Source organism: Toxotes jaculatrix, chromosome 13 (genome assembly GCF_017976425.1).
Source record: "Toxotes jaculatrix isolate fToxJac2 chromosome 13, fToxJac2.pri, whole genome shotgun sequence".
Lineage (NCBI taxonomy): Eukaryota > Metazoa > Chordata > Actinopteri > Toxotidae > Toxotes > Toxotes jaculatrix.
The window spans coordinates 16,280,642-16,303,869 of NC_054406.1; the positions used below are offsets into that span (position 1 = coordinate 16,280,642).

At 42.1% G+C, this 23,228-nt stretch overlaps 1 protein-coding gene across 3 annotated transcripts in view; it reads left to right on the top strand.

The window, feature by feature from the left end:
• Nucleotides 1-23,228, top strand: part of trit1 (tRNA isopentenyltransferase 1) — a 30,921-nt gene that overhangs the window by 1,693 nt on the left and 6,000 nt on the right. For 2 of the 3 annotated variants that reach the window (XR_005895126.1, XM_041052850.1), the window contains exons 2-8: nucleotides 9,709-9,849; nucleotides 12,721-12,819; nucleotides 12,903-13,060; nucleotides 14,310-14,452; nucleotides 14,609-14,720; nucleotides 18,081-18,193; nucleotides 18,317-18,394. Coding sequence is in view for 2 of the 3 variants with exons in the window: in XM_041052850.1 (XP_040908784.1) it covers nucleotides 9,709-9,849; nucleotides 12,721-12,819; nucleotides 12,903-13,060; nucleotides 14,310-14,452; nucleotides 14,609-14,720; nucleotides 18,081-18,193; nucleotides 18,317-18,394 (844 nt within the window). In the remaining variant the exon portion in view is untranslated. The remainder of the gene's footprint in view (nucleotides 1-9,708; nucleotides 9,850-12,720; nucleotides 12,820-12,902; nucleotides 13,061-14,309; nucleotides 14,453-14,608; nucleotides 14,721-18,080; nucleotides 18,194-18,316; nucleotides 18,395-23,228) is intronic. The other variant, XM_041052851.1, reaches the window with a different exon arrangement.

Genomic DNA, 23,228 nt, shown 5'->3' on the forward strand with positions numbered 1-23,228 from the left:
CGAGAGAAAGCGAGAGAGACACGCAGACATGGAGTGAGTGAGAAAGAGACTGCTTATGTGAGAATGAGGCTGTGTATAGGCTAGAGCTGGCCTGTGTTGTCTTTGGGATAGGAAACAGTCTGGTCTTGTTTGGGAGAAAGCAGCATTGTGCTGAGCTGGTGCATATTCAGCGCCGTGCTACGCCGGCCCAGCAGCTGATAGTGAATGGGCACGCTGTGGCCACTGGGAAGTGTCTATTGTCCCGGGGAGAATTGGTTCCCACACTCCCTAACACTCCTATTGTGTTATCATCACCCCCCCCCCCCCCCACTCCCACCCCTGGCCCATGCCCCCAACCCACAGTTCATTGGACATGCAGGGGGATATTATTCACTCATTAAATGAACATGCTATCTATGGCACACACACAAGTGCTTCGCTGTACTGTCATTGAATGAGGCACTGCCAAATAGTGTAAACCCATGGTTCCCAAAGTGGGGTCCAGGGGACCAGCGGGGGGTCCTTCAGAGGCTTCCAGAGCTTTTACTCCCTAAAAGTTGGAATTATGGGAAAATGTGAGAGTATCAGTGTGATTTTATCTCACTGCAAGTCTGAGAAGTCTTAAATTAGCCATTCATTTAAAGTCTCACACAGAGAATCCTGGGTTTCTGTGCACCCTATTCATGTTTAGAGGAATCAAGATCTGGGTTAGTAGTACAGTACAAATTATGCTTTACTAAATTTAACTGGACTCAGTGGGCTTTTACATTTTAATTTCCTGAGGTTCCTTTTCTTGTACTGTGCACTTAGAGTTTTTGGTTTTTAAAATAGATTCTAGTCTTCAGAGGCTTAAATTTGTCTGTTTAAAATCACCCGAAAGAGTCTAAAATCCCAATTTGAGTCCTCAAAGATGCATAATAACCCTGTTTCCCTGGGCTATTTTGGAACATTTTAAATAGACGAGGATCAGCTTCTTGATATCAGAACATTTTCAAGCTTCTCACAGCTGCTGAATGTTTTAAAATGTGAATGTACAATTTTTTTAATTTAAAGTTGTAACAGATGAAACAGCCAAAGTGTACAACTGGAGACTTGTATACTCCTGTCTCTATCTATCTACCTGCCTATGATAATGCCACGTCAAGGTCACGAGTTACTGTTGCACTGATTATTTAAAATGCACGAGTCGTAGTATTTAATTGTTTGAATCAGGCTTTTGATGAGCCGACACCATTTGTTAATCAAGTGTGACCCCAAGGGAGAGGATGATTTATCAGGCCGCTTGGCTAATGACAACTCTTTGCAAGGCATTATCGGTAATAAGAAACAGTTGACATAGACGGTGACAGTACGGGGACAGAGTGAGTGCACTTCAGAGGTGATTCATGTGAGGAGTGCTGAGACTGAAACATTAGATCATCGTTCGTACGCCGCCTTGTTTATGTTCGGTTGCACATTACGGCGATGAGAAGCGCCGCTCAGTCCCCCGTCTCACTCTTCATTTTAAGGAAATTGGCAGCGACTGAGCCATGCCGCAGACAGTGTGCAGACTGTCCATGTTTTTATACGTCTTGTCTATTACCTCTTTTTTTTTCCCCTGTCTCTGTCTGAGGCGTGCAAACTAAAGTTTACTCATTAACTTGAAGGAACCGGGAAGTGAAACAGATGACTTGTACAATCTCAACATTTCAGGTTTATTTAAATTGAATAGTGAAATTAATGGGAAGCAATTGCAGCCTCGAAGGTAGGAAATTAATCTAAAATGATCATTAGTAATGCTACGTCTGCTCAATTGTGGTTTAATTGACTAAATCACACAAAACCACCAGTGCAGTTCTGTTAATACTTTATTCAGTATTAACATTATTCAATATTAAGATTTCAGTCACTTAATGGATTTGATGATTTCCACTCTCTAAATTTCTCACACTTACTCACAGTCACCTGTTTGATGCGTTAACTAATAACACATTGTTCCCACAAAATAAATTGTTTCACTGCAGGGTATATAAAGGGGTGTGTTTGAATGTGTATGTGCTGGTAGGGCTGTGGATTTCTTTCTGCTAAAGGGCCATCAGAGGTCCTCGGGGGCAATTTAACAGGTCATGCACATGCACGCACCATTACATTAGTTTGTGGGACCATTGGAAGTGTTGGTGGCCGGGTGACCCTTTGCTTTATGCGTGTATCAAAGAAGGAGTTACCGTTTTTCTCTTTCCCTCAGGACAGCGTGAGTAGTGGAGGTTGTGACAAAGGAAGGCAATTTGTGTGGCTTATTCATTTTCTGTTGAATGTGAGAAATAGAAACTGTAGAAAAGCTGTCATGTGTCACCTCGGCCCTTGTAGTGCCATAAAAGTGGAATGAAGGAGGTCTTTCTTAGTGAATACACCGAGGGCCGATTTGTCTTTTGATGGCAATGCAGCCAAGTGATTTGACCGCTGTTAGAGCTGCTTATTCTTTCAAAGGTTATTCTTATTATTGGCCAGAGGTTGTTGCACACAGACACACACACACACACACCCCAACTGCTCATCTACGTATTAAACACATCCTACACTCAAAAACTGTGCAGCTATGTGTTATATCCCTCTAATTCACTCGCAGTCATCCCTCCTCCTCTCTCTCTCTCTCTCTCTCTCTCTCTCTGCATATCTCTCTGTCTCTCTCTCTCTCCCCCCCAGTGTCTCTCTATCTGTCTGGTGTGGCTATGACCTGTCTGGGCTTTGACGTATCTGTTTGTATTGTAACTGAGGCGATGTTGCCGCCTCCCACATCCGATTTATGATGCATCTTTTTAAGTGATCTAAGCCTGTGAAGGAGCGTGCCAAAAAAGGGAGCTGATTAACTCTTATTTTTGCCTGTGTGTGTGTGTGTGTGTGTGTGTGTAAATTGCAGTCTGCGGGTGTGGTGATGCGGTCACTGCTACAGTAAGGCACTGAGGGAGAAGAGGATGGCAGGATGGAGGAGGAAGAGGAAGGGGTGGGGGGGTTGGGGGCCAACGCCATGAATGATTTATTAGTCTGGCATTACTGGGCCAGTCCCCACGGAGACAGAGAGAAGAGAGCAGGATGGAGGGATAAATTGTTGAAGGATGGTGCCTTGAGGGGGAAGGATAGAAGGGGAAAAAAAAAGAAAAAAAAGGCAGATAGGTATTCTGTTGTAAGTATAGTGGAGGAATGGATTCAGAGAGAAGGATATAAGTGTACAACCAGGGACAGTGTGCCTATAGGGCCATGTCCAGGGGTCAGATAAAGGGTGAATTTCATTGTCTGCTTTTTTGGACCACGGCTGACTTACTACAGCTGACCTTGTTATTATTTTTGAACAACGTTTTCGACATTTGTGGCATTTTATGGCAGTGAATTTTTTTGAAAATTTCTGTGCAAGAAAAAAATGTCAAGGACAAATGTTTTTTCCCTTTTTTTTTCTTGGAGAAAAAAAAAAATCCCTGAAACATATTTTAGATCCTCATGGATTCAGTGGAATCCAAACTACTAATGAAATAAAAAATTGCGGCTCATATAAGGTCTCTTTTACAGTGCACTCATTTTTAAAGTTATTGGCTGATTCTGAGTGATTCTGTACTGATAAACCTTTTTCCTCCAATATTTAAAATTTGTAAACCTTGCTTAGGGAGAGTGGGAATGATCAAACACCAATATCTTATTTGGGCTTGATTTAGATTTATGACAGACACACACCATCACGTGTCTAAAGGCCATAAAATGGTCACAACCGTGGGGTTCACTCATGAGGGAATTTTTGTTTTTGTTTTTACCTCGTGTTCAGCTTTGGGAAACTTGCTGTAAGTCACGTTGATGGTGCTGACCTGTGAGGGAATAGGTGGAGAGTTGGACAAAAATGGAACTCTACACTGAAAGGTGTGCTTCATCTCCTTTTTTCTTTTTTTTTTGACTTTCTCTGAATCTTATTTTATGTGTCAATGAGGGTTTGTTCTCTGTGTCTTTCTTTTTTTTCTCAATCTTCTCAGTCTCTCTTGCCCTCTTTCTTTCTTTCTTTTGGCCATGCCCCCCCCTCCTTATTTATGTGGCAGAGGAACAGCTGTCTCGTGCAGGGCGTAAGGTTGGCCAGGCAGGCCGGCTGCAGGCTCTGCAGAGCTCGAACACTGAGCTCATTGTCTCACTCACACACTCACACACAGACATTCCTCTCTTACTCACATACAAGCCAACGCCGTCACATCTATTCACATCCATTTAAAAAGCGAGACAGGAAAGAGTAGGCAGCTGAACCCCCGTTAGCTGGGTTTCCTTTGAACTGTTTTAATGTGAATTATGACGTTTTCAGTTAGAATAAGATGAATGTGATGAGAGAAATCGCCAAAGTATTTTCTCATCAACTTCCCAGGAAACACCCCTCACAAGTCTCTTAATTTGATTCTTTTCAGTGATAAAGAAATGACACAACATGCTAAGATCGGAACATTTATGGGAAGAAAAAATAACACCGGGATTGGCTTTGTTGTTTCATCCCTTCGCAAGTTTAGAGGTGGCTGTAAAATATCTGTCCACCTCCTAGAAATGTTGCACATGCTGGCATTTCCATGAACATGCTGCTGATTAAAAGGAAACCGCTAAGTGCATTTTCATGTTTGGTCTTCAGATGGCATGAAATATGACCAGCATTAGCTGCGACCAAACAAATTGCTCAGCACTATTGAATTCTTCCTCCTCTTTTTGTCATGTTTTTCTCTCTGTAACAGTACTCGAAATCCTCCTTCCAACCCAGCTGATACAGAAATTTCCTGACTAAATTTTTTTGCATCATTTCAAATGCTTACTTAAAAAATCTTGACACTTACTCACCCAATCATCTCCTTTTATTGTGACATCTTCTTTCTGTTTCCTTCCAGAAGACATATAAACACGATTAGCTGTGTTGATATTTTTATCTTTGATTCCTTTATGGCTCTGAGCTGGAACATCACTGCAATTTGTAGCTCATTTCCACCACCTCTGCTGGAAGTGTTAATTTCTTTCTCATTTTCTCTCTCATTTGCAGCTTCCCCTCAAAGCATTTTTTTTTTCCTCCTCATATCTTCCACTCAAGTGGCTGTTTTCATTTTTCTTATGTACATTCCCGTCTTCTTCTGCCCGCTTTTACTCATGGGTCTCCTTGTCCTTGTTAAGGCGAAATTAAAATCATCACAATCTGTTTTTTCCAACACTCTCACACGAGAACACATAAATGTACATTAAGAAGTGGTTACGTAACAATTAGCTGTGTACTCTCAGCGGCAGGTAACAGAACGGACAAAATGAGAGGGATCGTGAGGAGGAGGAGGACAGATGGAGGAGAGGCCACTCTACTACTCTCTCAAGTGAAATAAAGGCAAGATTCAGGAGATGAAAAGAGGATAAGATGATAAAAAACCAGCACAGTGCTGTAATTCTATACGGATGATAGCTGAACTGACTTTTGTTCTTGTCCTTGGAGGCAGCAGTCGACAAAATCTTACTTAATAGCTGGTCCGTAGCTTTCAGTCAGTATCACATCACATCTTCCTCAGCAGATGGAGTTTTGCCCAATATTCATGATATCAACATCTTTAAGTTGACATAGAGGAGAAGTCCTCAGAAAAATGTATGTCTGCAACTCCACGGCAACCGGGCAACTCCATCTTTTGAGGAAGCTCACATGAGTGGTTTGAAAACTCCCGGACAGCTGCTGAACGGGCCATGTGGTGAGCATGTTGCGTCAACTTTGAAAAAGTTGCGAGTGTTTATTATAAAGAGAGCCTTTGTCTTTTCACCATGTGGTGAACAAAAGTGTGTCAATGTGGGAGGTGTGTGGCTCAAAATGAGGGACACATGACCCTTACTCAGTAAGTGGTGCTCTCTCTCTCTCTCTCTCTCTCTCTCTCTCTCTCTCTCTCTCTCTCTCTCTCTCTCTCTCTCTCTCTCTCTCTCTCTCTCTCTCTCTCTCTCTCTGTGTTAACACACACACACACACACACCAACCTGATGCCAGTCTATCTCACTGAGCATCTCTATCTGGCTTTCTCTCACCATCCTTCTGCTACCTATCATCCTGTCTTCTCTCTGTACAATCTGCATGAGTGTGAGTGTGAGTGTGAGTGTGTGTGTGTGTGTATGTATGTGTGTGTGTCTGAGAGAGAGAGAGAGAGAGAGCAGTGAAGACAGAGGAGGGGTGATGGTGGATAATGTGTGCAGATTTGTCAGGGAGCATCCTGTTCTCTGTAACAAGTACACAGCGCTCTTCTGTCTGTTCATCTCCTTTTCTCTCTCATCTTCTCCAACACTGTTGTTGGAGTTGGAAAAAAACAAAACAAAACCTCCCTTCAGACCTTCACCTTCATCCATTCATCTCCATCATCTATCCATCCATCCGTCCATCCATCTATGCATGCATCCATCTCTCCCTCGGCTGACAGTGGTGTCGTGCAGGGAAGCCGTGAATAATTTATCAGGCTGGGTTGCTCTGCCCTGCCCTGCTCCCCACTTTTGGCTTGCTGCGGCGCTGAAGAACATTTGGTGAAGTACAGGCAACCCACATCCATATCACCAAGGATAGGATCAATAACCTGTGCACTGTTGTATTGACTACCCCATCCATGTATGTTTGGTTAAAAGGTCTGTAATGTTGCCTTGAAATATAAGATTTAGACTACAGGAAGATGCTTGATAACAAAGTTAGTGGCTATGTAAGAGGATGTGGGCATGCCTTACACCACAAAGTGCTTCCTAAACTGAAAAAACTATGTCTGAACATGACAAAGACGTCTGGTTTTCCCTTACATTTTCTGCCTTTTTCTGACCCGACAAAAATTACACAGAAATAGATCCAAAATAGGTGTTTCACACAAACTGAGTAAAAATGAAACAGCAACTATGGAAAAAAATCTACAACTCAAAAAACCTTAAACCAAAACACTACAACTAAACTCAATCAGAAAGTGCAACTGAATCTAAGAAGGAAGAAAAATGAAAACAAAAGTATAAAACTTTGGAGCAAAGAAGCTCAGAGCACAAATGCAGTTTTCACAGTTTTAGCTGGCAAACATCAATTTTATTGGATTTTCAGTTGTTGCTAATTAATGTTAGCTAAATTAGTTAATATTAGCTCCATGAGTTTGTTGAAAATGTTGGCCCTGGCTGAGTTTGTGATGTTTCTAATTGAAGTGCTTTAAAATTTAAACAAGGAGAACTCTGTAAAGGGGTACATGTTGTGCTTAAAGACTTAAAAACTTTCCACAATGTGTTGTTTATCATATTCAGATGGGGAAAATCAACTTTCAATTTAAGTCAAGGGCAGTTTCATTCATTCTTTCTTTCTCATGCTGTATGAATAATATTAGTGTGTTCATTGCTTCAGTCCCAATAGCCGCTATAAATGCTTTATTTTCCTTCTCTGAATTTTTGAACAATGGAAAGGTTCACCAAGATTTTTTTTTCCCAAATCAAGGCTGAATCCAAAGAAAAGTTTCAGCCCTTAAAAGTGTTAGGGAAGTTTTGTTTTGTTTTTTTTTTGTTTTTTTTAAACTCAGAAGGGTTTTATAAGGTTTTCCTGGCATCTTCACACTGATTCACATTTTGAGCCACACACACACACACACACACACACACACACACACACACACACACACACACTTTGAGTGGTGTTGGTAGACAACACATAAATACTCAGCAGAAGACAGGGCCATGGGGTGTATTCACATTATAAATGAGGTTAGATGTGTATATGTTGTCATCTACAACTGAACAACTTCAGATCAAAGTTTAACTTGTGTTTCTCTGCTGTCAAAATATTGTTGCACTGGCCTAGAATTCATCTACAGTACCAACAACACCAAAATACTTTGACAGATGGACCGATGCTGCCATACATTTCCTCTTGCGTTTGTTACGTTGCAGTGTGGTAAATGCTGAGAGTTGAAGAGGTTGTACATTCTCCTAAATTGCAGTTACTTGACACCAGTTCACTACATCTGCACCCTCTTTTTTCCTTTCATCCCTTTCTATAATTAAAAGTGATCCACCAATAAAACTGCAGCGGAAAATGTCTTATATACACCCGTTGAACAAGGTGTTAGCAGCTGGCCACTAACCTCTGCCAGCTGCTTCAAAATAAAGGCCTTACAGAGGTTTGTCAGTGGAGGACGTTAACCGTAGATTAACTGCACCACAGCCATGACAGCTTGGAAAAGGAGAGCAGAGGAAGAACAGTTCAAACCACAGCGACTGCTGCATTATGCAGGAGCTACAAATTTACTGAAAGCTTATACCGATCAGCCATGACGTTAAAACCGCTGAGAGCTGGAGTGAATAACGTTGATTGTCTTGTTACAATGGCACCTGTCGAGGGGTGGGATATATTGGTTTATATTAGGCAGCAAGTGAACAATCAGTCTTGAAGCTGATGTGTTGGAATCAGGTAAAATGGGCATGTGCAGGGGCGTCAGCAGCTTTGACAAGGGCCAAATTGTGATGGCTAGACGACTGAGTCAGAACCTCTCCCAAGCTGCTCGTCTTTACATCACTCAGTTCATGCTATGCAGTGGTTGGTTAGTACCTACCAAAAATGGTCCAAGGAAGGAGAACTGATGGACCAGCGACAGGGACATCGGACAGGTTATTTGACACACGTGGACAGCAAAGGCTGGCCTGTGCAGTCCAGTCCCACAGAAGAGCTACAGTAGCACAAAGTGCTGAAAATGCAGAGTGGCCATGCTAATCCACGTCCACTGCCGACAGTGCCTGTTGAGTGGTGGACAAAACTGGCCTGGTCTTATGAGTCTGTTTGCATCATGTGGATGGCCCAATGCGTGTGCGTTGTTTGGGATAAAGATGGCAGCAGGGTGCACCATGGGGAAATAGTAAGCCAGCGGAGGCAGTATGATGCATTTGGCAATTCTCTGCTGGGAAACCTTGGGTCCTGGCATTCATGTACATGTTACTTTGACATGTACCACCTACCTAAACATTGCTGCAGACCAAGTACACCCCTTCATGGCAATGGTATTCCCTGGTGGCAGTGGCCTCTTTCAGCAGGATAATGTTCCCTGCAACACTAAAAAAAACCATTCACGATTGGTTTGAGGAACATGACAAAGAGTTCAAGGTGTTGACTTGTCCTCCAAACTCCCCAGATCTCAGTCCAATCTAGCATCTGTGGGATGTTGTGGCTGATTAGTGTACTTTATATGGAGGAGATAAAAATAGTAAATGATGGCATAAAAGCCCCAAAAGTCTGTTATAATCCGCTGTAAGAGTAGGAGTTTAATGGAAGTTCTTTGTCCTAGAAAGCATAAAGTCCCTGTTAACAGTGTAGAAAAAAGCTTCCATTAAACAAACAGGTCAGGAAATTGAAATCTATACTGGTGGTAGGGTGTGTACAAGCCTGTGTGTATGTCCTGTGTGTGTGTGTGTGTATTTGTCAGTGTCAGAAACTAGAAGCAGGGCTGTTATGGAGGAAGGAATCAGTTGACCACATGAAGTGGGTCTGTCGTCCACATGAAGTGAATCTGAACGTTCCCGCAAATGATGATGCACACCTCCTTTATCCATTTTACATCACCCAGTGACCAGGCTCCCGCCTGGAATGTGCCAGCTGGGTGTCATACAGTAGTCCATCGTGATTTTCATTCTCACACACACACTGATCAGTGTGTGTTCTGCTTTTATAAAAGCATTTATTTTCTGTACTTTTGCCCCCCTGTTAATTGGTTCCTTCTGTGTCGCCTTCAGGTGTACCAGGGTCTCGACATCATCACCAATAAGGTGACACCCGAGGAGCTCGTCCAGTGCAGACATCACATGATCAGCTTTGTGGACCCTCTGGTTAGCAGCTACACGGTGGTGGACTTCAGGAACAAAGCCCTGGCTCTAATATCCTTTCGTGAAAACACAGGGAAGCAGAAGAGTAACATTTTCTGTAACACCTCTTTCCACACGTTGCTATCACCCTGTCACATCTTCACCCCCTTATTAATAAGTGGAAACTGCAGGAAGGAATTCAGTCGATTTGACTCATACTAATTGGTCGGCAGGTGTGTGTGTGTGTCTGTGTGTGTGTGTGTCTGTGTGTCTGTGTGTCTGTGTGTGTGTGTGTGTGTGTGTGTGTGTGTGTGTGTGTGCGTGTGTGTGTGTGTGAGTGAGAGAGATCTGCTATGTCCTTGTTTTGTCAGTGTGTCTCACTGCAGATGTTGCACTGAAAATGAGAAGAGAGAGAGATCACTAGAGACGATATTTTTAGAGGAGTCTGTGTCTGTGGTTCGTCTACACACACATACACACACATGCGAACAAATGTTGGTCCCTTCTGTAGTTGTGAGGACCCTCATTGGCATATTGTATTCCATAGCCCCTTATCCCCCCCTCACTATTTAAATGGCTAACCCTAACCTAAATGTAATGCTAACCTTAAGCCCTTAACTAAGTCTTAACCCTCAAATGGCTCTTTGAATGAGTGAGGACTGGCTAAAATGTCCTGACGACAATGGTGTTGAACTAAAATTCACACACACACACACGCACACACACACACTTTGGGCAGTCACACCCTCCTGCAGACAACGGCCGTCACACAGATGTGGAGAGAGGAGGCGATAACTAGAGACGGTATAAATAGATCAGGATGGCATGCACACACATACTCCTCTTACTCTGTCGCTCTCTCTCTTTCTTATTCTCTCTCTCTCGCTCTGTCACACACACATACACACACACTCTCTCACCAGTGCAGTGAGGGGATGCGGTAGCTCCAAGAATAGGCTCAGTGCAGTGCGAGCCTGCTGGTGGGAAGAGGGAGGAATGGAAAGGGATAAATACAGATTAAAGGGATAGAAGTGGTGTGGAGGATTTTAAACTGTAAAGCACGAAAGAGAGACGATAGAGGGGAAAAAGGAGGGGTGTGTGTGTGTGTGTGTAATAAATACCATGAGAGGGCTGACAAGCTTGAGAGGTTCAAAGACACAGGACCTAATGACACATCATCAGCTTTCAATTCTTCATTCAACGTGTCTATCACATAAATTCCCTCCTCAACCCCTGCTTTGCTTCTCTTTTATTGCTCTTTCTTGTCCCTCCTTCAGTTTTCTTCACCTCTAGTCAATGATCCTCACTCTCTTTCTATATCTTGCCCACCCCCATCAAAACACAGTGATGCATCCCTCTGAGCATGTGTGTGTGAGAGAGAGGGGGAGGTGAGTGACGATGGCTGGTGGACCTGGATCTCATTTGAGTGGTTATTTAATTATCCCTGAGTAGAGAAGGTGGGCGACAAGAGGAAGGGAAGAGGGGAGCGAGAAGGAAAGGTGCAAGATGAGAGAAACAATGCGACAGAAAAAGAGAGAGAGAGAGGAAAAAGGTGTGGCATGTAGGATGTGTCTTTGTGACCAGTAAGGTTTTGGTTTTTTTTGTTGTTTTTTTTAACTCCAATATTGATTTTGATTTTTGTGTTTAATTTTAGAGGTGGACCAAACTGTGTGGCTGATATTGAGTTTGTAATAAGACAGGCGTCGATTCTTTGGTTGCAGCTAACAGTTATTTTAATTATGACTTAACCTGCCTGATGTTTTTCACAATTAATCGGTTGATTTTATGGTCTATGAAGCTTTAGAAGATAGAGCAAATTTGTCTGATAGTCCAAGCTGATGTATTCCTTTAGCTTGGATTCCCAGTCTCTGGGTTCAGAGCCCTTCTAGTCGGCCACAAGATGATTGATGGGATAGAAAAGAACAAAAACAAAGTCATACTGCACAGATTTAAATGCATTGTTTATACTCATCTATAATCTTTGCTTTGTTTGTGAATCTTTTGGATAGTTTTACATCTTGGGCCTGGAACATTGACTCATTAAAAGTGCACCTGTCAAACTTCGGGTGGTGAAACACTCTGTAAAAAAAAAAATGTAGAGGAAATATGACATTTATGTTTGTTTCATGTGTTAATTTGAGGAAGGTTACAGTCTCCTCATTGGTTCAAGCGGATGTGGTGTTTTCGTCTGCCGCTATTTTTCGTCTCTTCAGTGGAGCAGAAGCTTGAAGCAGCTGCTGTGGCTTTTACTTTTATGTTCCACGTGCTGTGTTGTGGAATCACTAAAAGACAGTTCCAGTGTGTTGAGGTTTTTGCTGGGTTTTTTTTCCCTTCTCTACACTGATTTTCTCTGTACACTGCTTTGCAGCTCCTCTGTCATGAGATATTATTCAATTTTCTGTTTTTTTTCCCATGTTGTTCTTCCAGGTAAATATTCTGAAACAAACGTTTTCCCACTAAGGATTAGACAGCCCACCCAGTGCTAGATTAATATCATATTCTTTGTTTTGTGTTTATTTTCTGTGGAGCTATAGTGAAAGTGGTATGTTCGCTTCAATGTTTGCTATTATTTGAATACTTTACTTCGAATAGGAACTCTCTGATATCAAAGAGGCAGAAAACTCAATTTTCTCTCGCCTGGATTCTCTTCTTTTCTTCAATGTGCACAAAATATAAAACCATTAAACAGGCTTCTTTGAAAATGTACAGTTGATATGAATAACCTGAGGAGTTGAATGCAATTTAGTAAAATGTGACTGGCAGCGTCTCAGAATGGCCGATTGAATTAGAACCAGCTGGAACCAGCAGCAAGTTGTTTTTATGCCATTAGAGTTTGAATGCCACTAAATAAGCTTCACAGGTCATTTCAGAATGGTGTTTAATTATTGTGCGTTCATGTACATAAAATGTGTGAACATCAGTTTCCTCCTTAACACACTCAACATAGACGACATGCACAGCAGAAACAAACTGCCAATCATTGTTGGAGGAACAAATTACTACATTGAGTCTCTGCTGTGGAAAGTTCTCGTGGATACAGGGGTGAGTGCCATAACAGTACAACACAAATACACCTCCCTTTGTCCTCTGTAAAACTAAAACTTTAAATGAAATATCTTTCACAGCAGGAGAACGAAGAGTCGGGGGATGGAGGCGATGGGGCTCCAAACAGGAAACTGGAGCTGGAAAAACTGGGAGGAGCAGAGTTACACAAACGACTGGCAGAGGTGGACCCCAAAATGGCTGCCATGTTGCACCCCAATGACAAACGCAAGATTGCCAGGTGATACAGCTGGTAATATCTTCACTGCTGTGCGTGTTATCGTGAATATCTATATTGATAGATAGGTAGCAAACAAGAAAAGAAACACTAGCAATATTAGTGAAGTATGTAGAATAGAAATGTTTTTCATTCCGTTAATATACATTTTGGTGCCTAATTATCAAACAGATTGTCCGAGGGCTATCAGCTAGCTAAACTAGCTAGCTAAACTAGCTAGCTGTCTGGCTTACTTGCTGTGTAATGTGATTGAATTTTGAATTGTGTCACAGTTTTGCTGTTTTTAAATGTCCTGTCTAACAAAATTATATTAATTCTAGTATTAAATATGAAACAATTTTTACTTTGTACAAATTACATTGTACTGGAAGCATAATTGTTAATAATTCATTAAGAATTGTGAATATGTTTTTTATGCGAGTGCTTCTAGTTCGGTAACATTTTGCCAGATCTTTATATGAGTGAACTGGGGAAACTCTCTTTTCGTGGTGTATCATGTTTGTAGGTGTGTCTTGTGGTAAGTTGTTTGTACGTACATGAGTGCATCACAATATTTTCGAGTTTTCTCATGTTATGTCCTGAAACTCTGAAGATCTGTCTCAGGCTGACAGTCACAGTATATGACCTCCGCCCAGTGTACGCTGACAGAACGGGTGTCTGTTTACACACATGCACACGCATATGCACAACACTACCATCTTGATGAGTAGCAGTCAGCGCACTCTGGTCTTTTGTGTGAGCAGGTTAGGTTACCCTGCTCTTCCAGTTGACAGGAGAGGACAGGAATCATCTTTTCATCATAACGTCAGAGTGCAGCCAGGCACAGCAAAGAATCTGGTTTGGATTTAAATCTGAGCATCTTAAAAGTTTGGCTGAAAGATAGAAGGGTGTGCTGGTGAGAAAAAGAGTGTGATTTCCTACGGTAAATGGTTTCATCTTTTTGGTGACATTCAAGCTCTACTTGAACTAGTTTCTTAATTTGTTCTTCAGAAGGGGAGTTTTAATTCATATTGGATTTAATGGATGAGTGGATGGTTAACTCAGCTACTCCCAGTTTACCCACCGAGGCCTGACATACAGGGATGGGAACGTAAATTCACAATATAGTGGAAATCATAGGAATTTGTATCAGTCTGAAAAACCTCTTTAAATGATTTGTTTTATTTGGTTGCATGTACACAGTGTTCCTGTGGGAAATGCAGCTTAGGGTTTTATTTAACCTTTACGTCTTTGCTTGGATGTTTATCTACAGGAGTCTGCAAATCCATGAGGAGACAGGCATCCCTCATAGTCACTGGCTGGAGGAGCAGAGGAGGCAAGACGGAGGCGATGGGCTGGGTGGGCCGCTGAGGTACCCGGACCCCTGCATTTTCTGGCTGCGCGCTGACATGGAGGGTAAGGAGCAAGGATTGCATCCATTTCCATGCACACAAACAGAAACGCTGATATTTATGTGGGAGATTCAGTTCAGCATGAAATAAACCTTTACGTGTGTTTGTTTCATTATTCTTGTTACACTTGGTACATTTCTTTATCTTTGTTCCCCTCCAGTTCTAGACAAGCGGTTGGACGCTCGCGTAGATGAGATGTTGTCTGCAGGACTGATAGAGGAGCTCAGAGACTTCCATGTCCGCTACAATCAGCAGAAAGTCCAGGAGGACAGGTAAGCAAATCAGCAGCGAAACATGTCCACCCTCCTGAAAATGAACAGTAATCCAGATCCTGTTTATCCTAAGTTACGTTTGTGCTAATAAATCTCTTTTTTTTTTTTTGGATAGTTGTTTTGCTCAAGGAAAAAACCATTGGAATTGGGATTTTAGGATCTTGGGAAATGTTGTATCTTAAATGAATAATCCAGACATTCAGTCCGGACACGGAGTTAACTCCTCTCGTCTGTGTAACCAGGGCAGTAGGAGTGAAGTGAAGCCAAGCAGCTATCCAGTTATTTATTTCTCCTTCCCAGTCTGACTGGTCACTCTGTTCTGTACGGCCTCGTTTCCCAAAAGCCCGAAGACCAATTTAGATACAGCCCACACTGTTGCGAGTTTAGATCAGATGGGACTGATATTTCTTTAGGATGTCCAGTGATTATTAATAATTGCAGCGATAAGGCCGCTCCATAGGACATTAGCACCATCAAGGGAGTCTTGTGATTAGAGCTTATTACCTCGGGGGCCTCAGGAAATTTATCCCACACTGAATGGACATTGTGGTGGCCCTGGAACAAATTACTTACAGTGCTATAGTTGTTTGTCATACTATGGATTCTATTTGAGGACATTGTAACTTGATAAAGTTTGATATTTTGTCTCTCTCACAATACCAAACTTGTGTCTTAACAGTAGCCGCATGAGTTTGATTTGTATGGATCTACTGTTTTCTGTACAATGAATGGGGCTGTGTCTGCATTACTGTGATCTAGAGGCCATTTCTCAGCGTGCTTCATTATCAAATAACCGACCTCCTATGGTTTTAATAGGGCAGCCCCCTCTTATACTTTCAAAGAGCTCTGCCGCTTTTGATGTCAATCCTGGAAGGTTTCAAGACTGAATCATTTTCAAATTCATTGATACAGGAATAGCAGTAACTGTATTTTCACCAAAACCACTATGACCCAGATTTGTCAGCACACTTCTGCCAAATCCACAATGGTCTTTCAAGCACGGCTGCCAAGAAGAGGCAAGAAAACTGGCCACCAAATGAGGAAAAATTACTTCACACCTGACTTTGCTGTGTGTGGCTGTGACCTGTTATGAATGCCCAATTGGACTGAAAGGTTAATAGTTAACTATAAGGTCCACATTAATGCTAATAATTGAACTCAACTGGCCACATACAGGAAAGGATTTTTCTTGTTAAAGGGTGAGAATTGGAATTTATTGGAATCGCCAGTGAGACTTTTCTGACCCGTGGAAAAGTGTTTCAGAAAACACAGACCTCATAATATGCGACCTGAGCCAACAGAACGTTCGTCTGGGTGCATTTACTTCTGTCTTGCACCGTAATGTTCAAGCACTACATGTACAATTTCAGACAGCTCGTAAGACAAAGAGTCCCTGTAATTGTCTGTGAATTACCGCTCACAGTCACCGTGGAAAATGTCATGATTGACACTTCCACTTACGAGCACACGCCAATTGATTCAGCAAGCTTTATTTTTACTTTCTAGCAACAAGCACTTTCTTTGGCAGGAACAAAGTCGCCACATAATCTCAAACGAGACGTTTCTAGATTTAGCTACAGCAGCTACCTACTCACCATATGCAGAAACAAAGAGATAAATGCATCAAATTGTACTCAAATTGTACTATCTGGATATTTTTTTTTTCTAATCTCCGGGCATGTGGAATATATGAGTCTTAATATATTCACTGAGTTCAAATTTAGCATTTACAACAAACATTTACAGTAGAATTAGGCCTGTTTTTGTGCACAACATGACATATGTTGAAACGTGTATGAACTTCACTAATAGCTGAAACAGATATGTGGAAGCACACTGCTGTGTGCATGTCTTTGAGAGCAGATATTGATATTGTATATATATGTGTGTGTATGTGTGTGTGTGTGTGTGTGTGTGTGTGTGTGTGTATGTGTGTGTGTGTGTGTGTGTGTGTGTGTGTGTGTTGGGGTGTGGCTGCAGGGAGTTGATGCATTGGTGGAATGATGCCCAGGAAGCTGCCAATTCCCTTCTTTCGTCCCTCCTTTCTTTCATCACCCCATCACCCCATCCCACCTCATCAACCAGCCTCCTCCTCTCTCTCTGTCTCCCTCCATCCCCGCCACTATTGCCCTCTCAGCAATCTGATCAACCAAGCACTTTACCCCCCCAACCTCTCTTTCACTCTCTCTCTCTCTGTCTGTGTCTCCTTTACCCTCACATCTCCATCCCCAGCTGGCTGCTGTGGCCAGACATCAAGGTCAGATCTCTCCCTCCCTCTTTCCTTCTCTTCCTCTGTCTTTCTTTTCCTCCCTCCATTGACTGTACATTTCCTGTGCTCTGTCGCTATTCTCAAATTTCTGTCTCTGCCCGTCTAGCCAGATTTATTTTTGTTATTTCCTCCTCTTGTTTCTGTTACAAGTTATAAGTTATGGGCCAAACATAGTAATTATTGTTATTATAATGTTTGGTCTATGGTATGTTTAAATAAAGAAAATGAAAATGTTTTAGAAAGAGACAAAATTGACCGCAAGAACAGGGACTGTTAGGTAAAAATTAAACCAGAGGAATTAAAAGCCCCAAATAAAAGATAAGATAAAAGCAAGTATATAAATCAAGTCAGTTCAAACATGTGGTTTACCCAAAAAAAAATCTTGTTCCCATGTCCAACGTATTGACCTGAACATTATCGGCGTACAGGTCATCGGCAAACATTCTCTCTTCCATTTCTCTTTCCTGTTGGCTCCCGGGAGGTTTTTCTTTTCTGCACGTCTTCACCTGCCAAAAAATACTTTCACCTGGACACATTACAGCTGTACAGATTAAATAAACAAGTCATGGTTTTATTATTTCACTGATAAAAAGTGCCTGGTTAGACTTGTTGTTCTGTGAACTTTGTTGCCAGATAAACTTATACGTACGCATGTGAAGCGTATACACGGCAGTGGAAAACAACTGAACACACAAAACAAAGCAGTACTGATGATTACTCATAACAACATCCAGAGTAAAGGTTCTGCCACTGTCTGGTGAGCTAACCAGCGGGTTTCTGCCCCAACCGGATGTCACTCCGGTCAGGCGACTGAGTCCCAGCACCTGTGGGTTTCTCTGCCAGTGCCATTCAGTTTTTTTTAATGTCAGTCTGTCACTTTGTCCCCTGAAGGGCCTCGCATCTGCTCAGACTGATATTCTTTGTTCAGGCCGGGAAGGAGAGATAGAGGAGGAGGAGAAGGTGACATGAGTCACCACCGGGTGTCTAGAAATGTCAAGTTGGAGACGGAAACTTTTTGTATTGATGGATAATGTTTCATTTCCTTCTCTCTTATCCTTTCCTCCCTTCTCTTCCTCCCCTGTCCTCTACAGTCAGACCTATCAACATGGGATTTTCCAGTCGATTGGGTTTAAGGAGTTTCATGACTACCTGACCGGTCCTGAAAGCAGCACCCAGCAGGAGAAAGAGACACTACGCAACAAAGGTCAGAAAAATACCTGATCAAAGTCACAGAGATAGGTTTAGATTCACTGGTTGGCTGACACGTTTAAAGATTTTTCTCCTGTTTTTTTTTCTTCTGTAACGGCCTCCTTTTAACTCTGTCCAGGTATAGAAGCTGTGAAGATGGCTACAAAGCGTTACGCCCGCAAACAGAATAAATGGGTCCGTAACCGCTTCCTTAAACGTGAGTACCCTTCACCCACCTTACTCAGTATGTTTCTAAGGGTGTGTGTGTTTGTCCTCCGCAGTCCAGTTCCTTAGCAATCAGCAGTCTCTTTAACAAGACGCGAATCATGCACTCCATTAGACACACAATAAGCCTCTCAGACACTGTATTGTATTCCAGTTTACAGAGTGTGTGTGTGTGTGTGTGTGTGTGCACAGCAGGATTTGGAGGATGTTACTTTCACAATAATCACTACATGCCTTGATTTTCTGTTAAAAAGTTTCAGCAAATCCAAATGCTGCGGATCAAATTTAACCTGAAAATGCAAAAGTGAATTTTTATTTGGCATTTTCAGAAATAGCATCATTTGCTTTCTTGCCCAGAGTTTGATGAGAATATTGATACCAGCTATGCTAGGCTAACCACAGGACTTGGTTATCCTAAAATGAAGACTGGAAAAGCTAGCTGAGCTCTTCCCCCAAAATATAAGCTCAGTAATGAAGATGTTATGTTGTGTTTGTTTAATCTATACAAACACCAATGTGTAAAAACGACAACTTGTGATCTATATATGACAGAGTCTGGCTAACTGTTTCCCCTGCTTCCAGTCTTTATGCTTGTCATAGTGTTCTGTATTTCAGTTGTGGATATCTGATTAATTTATTCACTGACACAAAATTGGATTTGATTTTATGCAGCGTACATGAGCTGCTGTGACGCTATCGAGGGGATCATTTTTCAACATCCTTCCGTGGTGTCCACCTGCAGCTGACCCCTTTTTTCCAGGACCAAGTCCCCTGTAGCATCAGATGCATAGAAATGAAGTGTAGTGGCTGGTTAGCTGCCAGGGTGACTGGCACAGCAGAATAGACAAATATAGCCAGCACAGCCAAGACCAGTCTGTGTTTGGCAGGAGGTGATTTCCCACCCTGGTCACAACCCGTGAAAGTCAGACGTGTTTTAAAATGCATATGTAGGCTCTGTGTGTTTCTCTGTCCCAAATGGAAACCTGGCCTCTCTGTCCCACCAGCAGCATGCCCTGTAGTAACCCAGCCTCCTAATCCTGTTAGGCCCAAGTGGCTTAGGCCACGCCAGGCCCTAAACCTCAATACCCCTCTTTCTGACTGCCTGCCTACCCTCTGCACACACCATATGGTCTTTATCACATGTGTGTGTGTGTGTGTATCTGTGTTACTGCCCTTTTACATATACCGTAATCTGTCTGAAGTTGTCTGTGCTTTTGCGCATGTGTTTCAGGCTGTGTATGTTTCTCATGGACGCTCTGCTCAGAAGTCAGCTGAGCAGAGTGTCCAGTGTCAAGGACCATGAGCCTCCTGCAGCTCCCCAAAAACCTCAGTTTAACAGAAATCATCCCAGACAGTTGTCTCCAAGTATAACCATAAGTAAACACAGAAAGTAGTCCTCTGGAAATCCCTCTAGCTACTGCAGTGAACTATTGTCCATGCTGTTCAGTTCACTGCAGGAGCCAGCAGGATTTCCAGGGGACCAGTTCTTTAAGTTTTTAAGCTGACTGAGAGCAGTCTGCAACATCGGGCCTGACAGTAAAAGAGGCAGCAGATATGATCATCAGTAAAGTGTTAAAAGTCACACTTTCTATCCCATGAAGTCTGTAAGGACACTCCTCAAAAAACACTCCCCCTACTATAAAGGTGTCCATGTCAGTCTTTGCAGAATTTGTGGAATCTGCAGGAGTCTCTAGGGTCTTAAAGGGGGAATTCTGGCATTTGTCAACCAGGATCTTAGTTTGTATTTAGACCAAAAACAGCCCTGCATTGAGAGAAAAAAAAAGGCATTGTTGGCATCGTGTTGCTGCAGGTACCAGTGAGACAATTAAATACAATCCAGGGAATCCAGTAGATCCATGAATTTGAAGGCATTTTACCATATATACCATAGATATGGAGCGAGTGGGTAAAATGTTATCATGATCAATTTTAATCCTGAACAAAAATATGAGAATATAACCCAGGTTGACAAATGTAGGGATTTCCCTTTACAAGGTCTAGAGCACAGCTCTCCAGGATCATGCTCCCATATGTAAATACCCATTTCAGATGGTTTTTCAATGTCAGAGTTTGAACGTGTTTGCCTAAAGGATGGGATTGTCCTTGCAACCACCCTTACTCTTTAACCCGATTTGTCCCACCTTTCTGTCCTGCATCGTGTCTGTTCACCTTCATCTCTTGCTCTGACTGCTGACCTCTTTTCTGTTTCATCTGAGCCACACACATACATTCATTCAGATGCCAGCAGGCCTCAGCTGAGCAGGCTAATCTCTTGAAGCATTACAGAGCTGCCGGGAATTTGCCCCGACCACACAAACTCGGGCAACAGGGTCACAGAGGGCTATGTGGACCAAACCAAGCATACAGAGTCTAGTGGGTCAAAGGGAAAGATGAATGGAAACAACAGAGAGGCCTCAGTCAGACAAACACAATGAAGTAGATTAGAGAAGCTAGAAAATGACCTGAAAGTTGACCGTACATGTAAATATACAGAGAGAGGCAGAACCACATGCCTCAAAGGCACAAGTTTAACCCAGTTTTATGGTTCATACTTTAAGCATTTAGTGGCGACTGACAGTGAGAAAGAGCAGGTGGGCATTCAGTGTCTTAAATACTTTTCAGCAGGTTTTGCAGTTCTTGATGAACTCAGCCCTGGTCGCTGTGGGGATTGAAACTCTGGGTTGGCCAGCTCAAATTAAATCAAGCTTAAATTGTCCTGCCTTTAAGTGTGTCTGTATGTGGGTGTGTGCTTATAGGATGTGTGTCTGTGTGGGTATAAGGGAATGTTTAATTAGTGGATTTAATTACTCATAAAGAAAATGTTAATATGAGGTTACATTCATTTTAATAAGTGCCACATTTTATGCTGAGAACACCAGTGCCCTCAGAGTTTTTTTTTAATTTTAACTCCCCAAAGACATGCACACAAGCACGCATACTCTACCGGTAACCAGGATACGCAGGTGTAGTTTGACTGAGGCCTTGTGAGTGTTAAGTAACAGGGGTGTAGGTATCTTTTAGTCCCAAGAGTGAGTGAGTGAGTGAGTGAGTGAGTGAAGGATGGATGGATGGAGGGCGACAGGGGAGAAGAACGACACATGGATAGCTGGGTGGATGGAGAGTGAAGGTAATCTGATCCAGCTGGGGCAACAGGTGTAGGGCGAGTTTTCACCCTTGTCTTCCAGCAAGTGCAAAGCTCTCATGTACACACATACACACACACACACACACACAAATGCCACCTCCTCCCGTGGAGATAAAGTGGAGCAAGAGTTATTGTCGCCACAGAAACCTCCCTGTCACCTCCAGTAGAAGGGGAAAGGCATGAGATGGGTGGAGAAGGTGTGAATGACGACGACGGTTACAGGACATACAATATGTTCATTTCCATCTATGGGCTGAATGGAAATGCCAGAAATTGAAAAAAAAAAAATCCAAAATATTGCAAAAAATGATTTTGTCAGACTGTAGTGGAAAAGTTGATGCATCGAGAAATATAAAACAGGCCTGCTCTCCATTAGAAACCCCAAGAATAAAAATAGCAGGGGTGTTGTGGGGGTATGTAACCACAACATCCTTGGTTCAGCTCCAGACAGGGCACTTATTGCATGTCTCCCTCCTCTCTATCACCATAGCTGCTCATAAAAACACCACAGGGTACAAAGTCATGAACCAGAAATTACTTTTGGTTCTGCCTCTCCCTTATTTATGTGACATTATTATTATCATTATTATTATTATTATTATTATTATATGACAGCGTGGTTGATACTGGATTTTTGAGCGTGATGGCGAGATTGATATTATAGAATTTAAAGAAAAAACAAAAGTCCAGATTTTTTTTCACTTAAACATGTAACATAATATAAACAACATATTTTTGATAAGGATCCTTTTTTTTGTGGCAATGATATGTACTAAATCGAACATTTCGGGTTGAAAAAAAGAAGAAAAAAAAAACTGTCAGTGCTCTCTGGTGGACAAACTATGTAATGGCTACACTATGTTGGCACTGGTTGCATTTCGGTACAGCAGTTTCTTGTTAAGTTATTGGCCAGCATATACACTGATAACAACAAATCTGCACCATGTTACTATCAGCTCCAGAGGAAACACTAAAAATTGTAATCAGTGCCAAAATATGACCAAAAAGAAAAAAAGATGGAAAAGCTCACATATCAAAAAAAGAGAAAATGTTCTAAAGGTTGATGTAAACAGATTTTACAGATGTTTACAGATGTTTACTTGATGTTGTGGTACCTGCATCTTCCACTTCTGTTGCAGACAAAACATTCAGGTCATGCTGCCGCTTACTGTTTCATTCTTCCACTCAAACAGTGGAAGATGTATTAGAGCTACTGGTGTTTCATCATTTAATCTTGTCACGCCTTTTTGAAAAAGTTGTAGCTGGAATGAAGTGATTTATGTTTTAGTTTGCCGAATTTCTTTTTTACTTTTTTTTTTAGGCAGTTGACAGTAGAGATAGAGACAGGAAAGCAGAGGAGGGAAAGAGAGAGAGAGAGAGAGAGAGAGGAATTCACTGAGAAATCCCAAACAAGAGACTAACAAGAAGGGAGGCAAGAGTGGCAATACAGATTATTGACATGTGGATATGGGGCCAGAAAATATCATTTCAAATTCTGCACAGCCATTTTCTGATGCTCTGTGTGGCCACATCTTGTGAAATCTTCTTGACCCTTGATACTTGACCTGCTCTAGAGATGCCAAACATGAACAACAGATAATAAAGGAGGTAAGAGAGACAAAAAGTGGAAGAGGAACTGCAGGAGAAAAGGAAGGAGGCTGTTGAGTGAACAGGGGCAGCT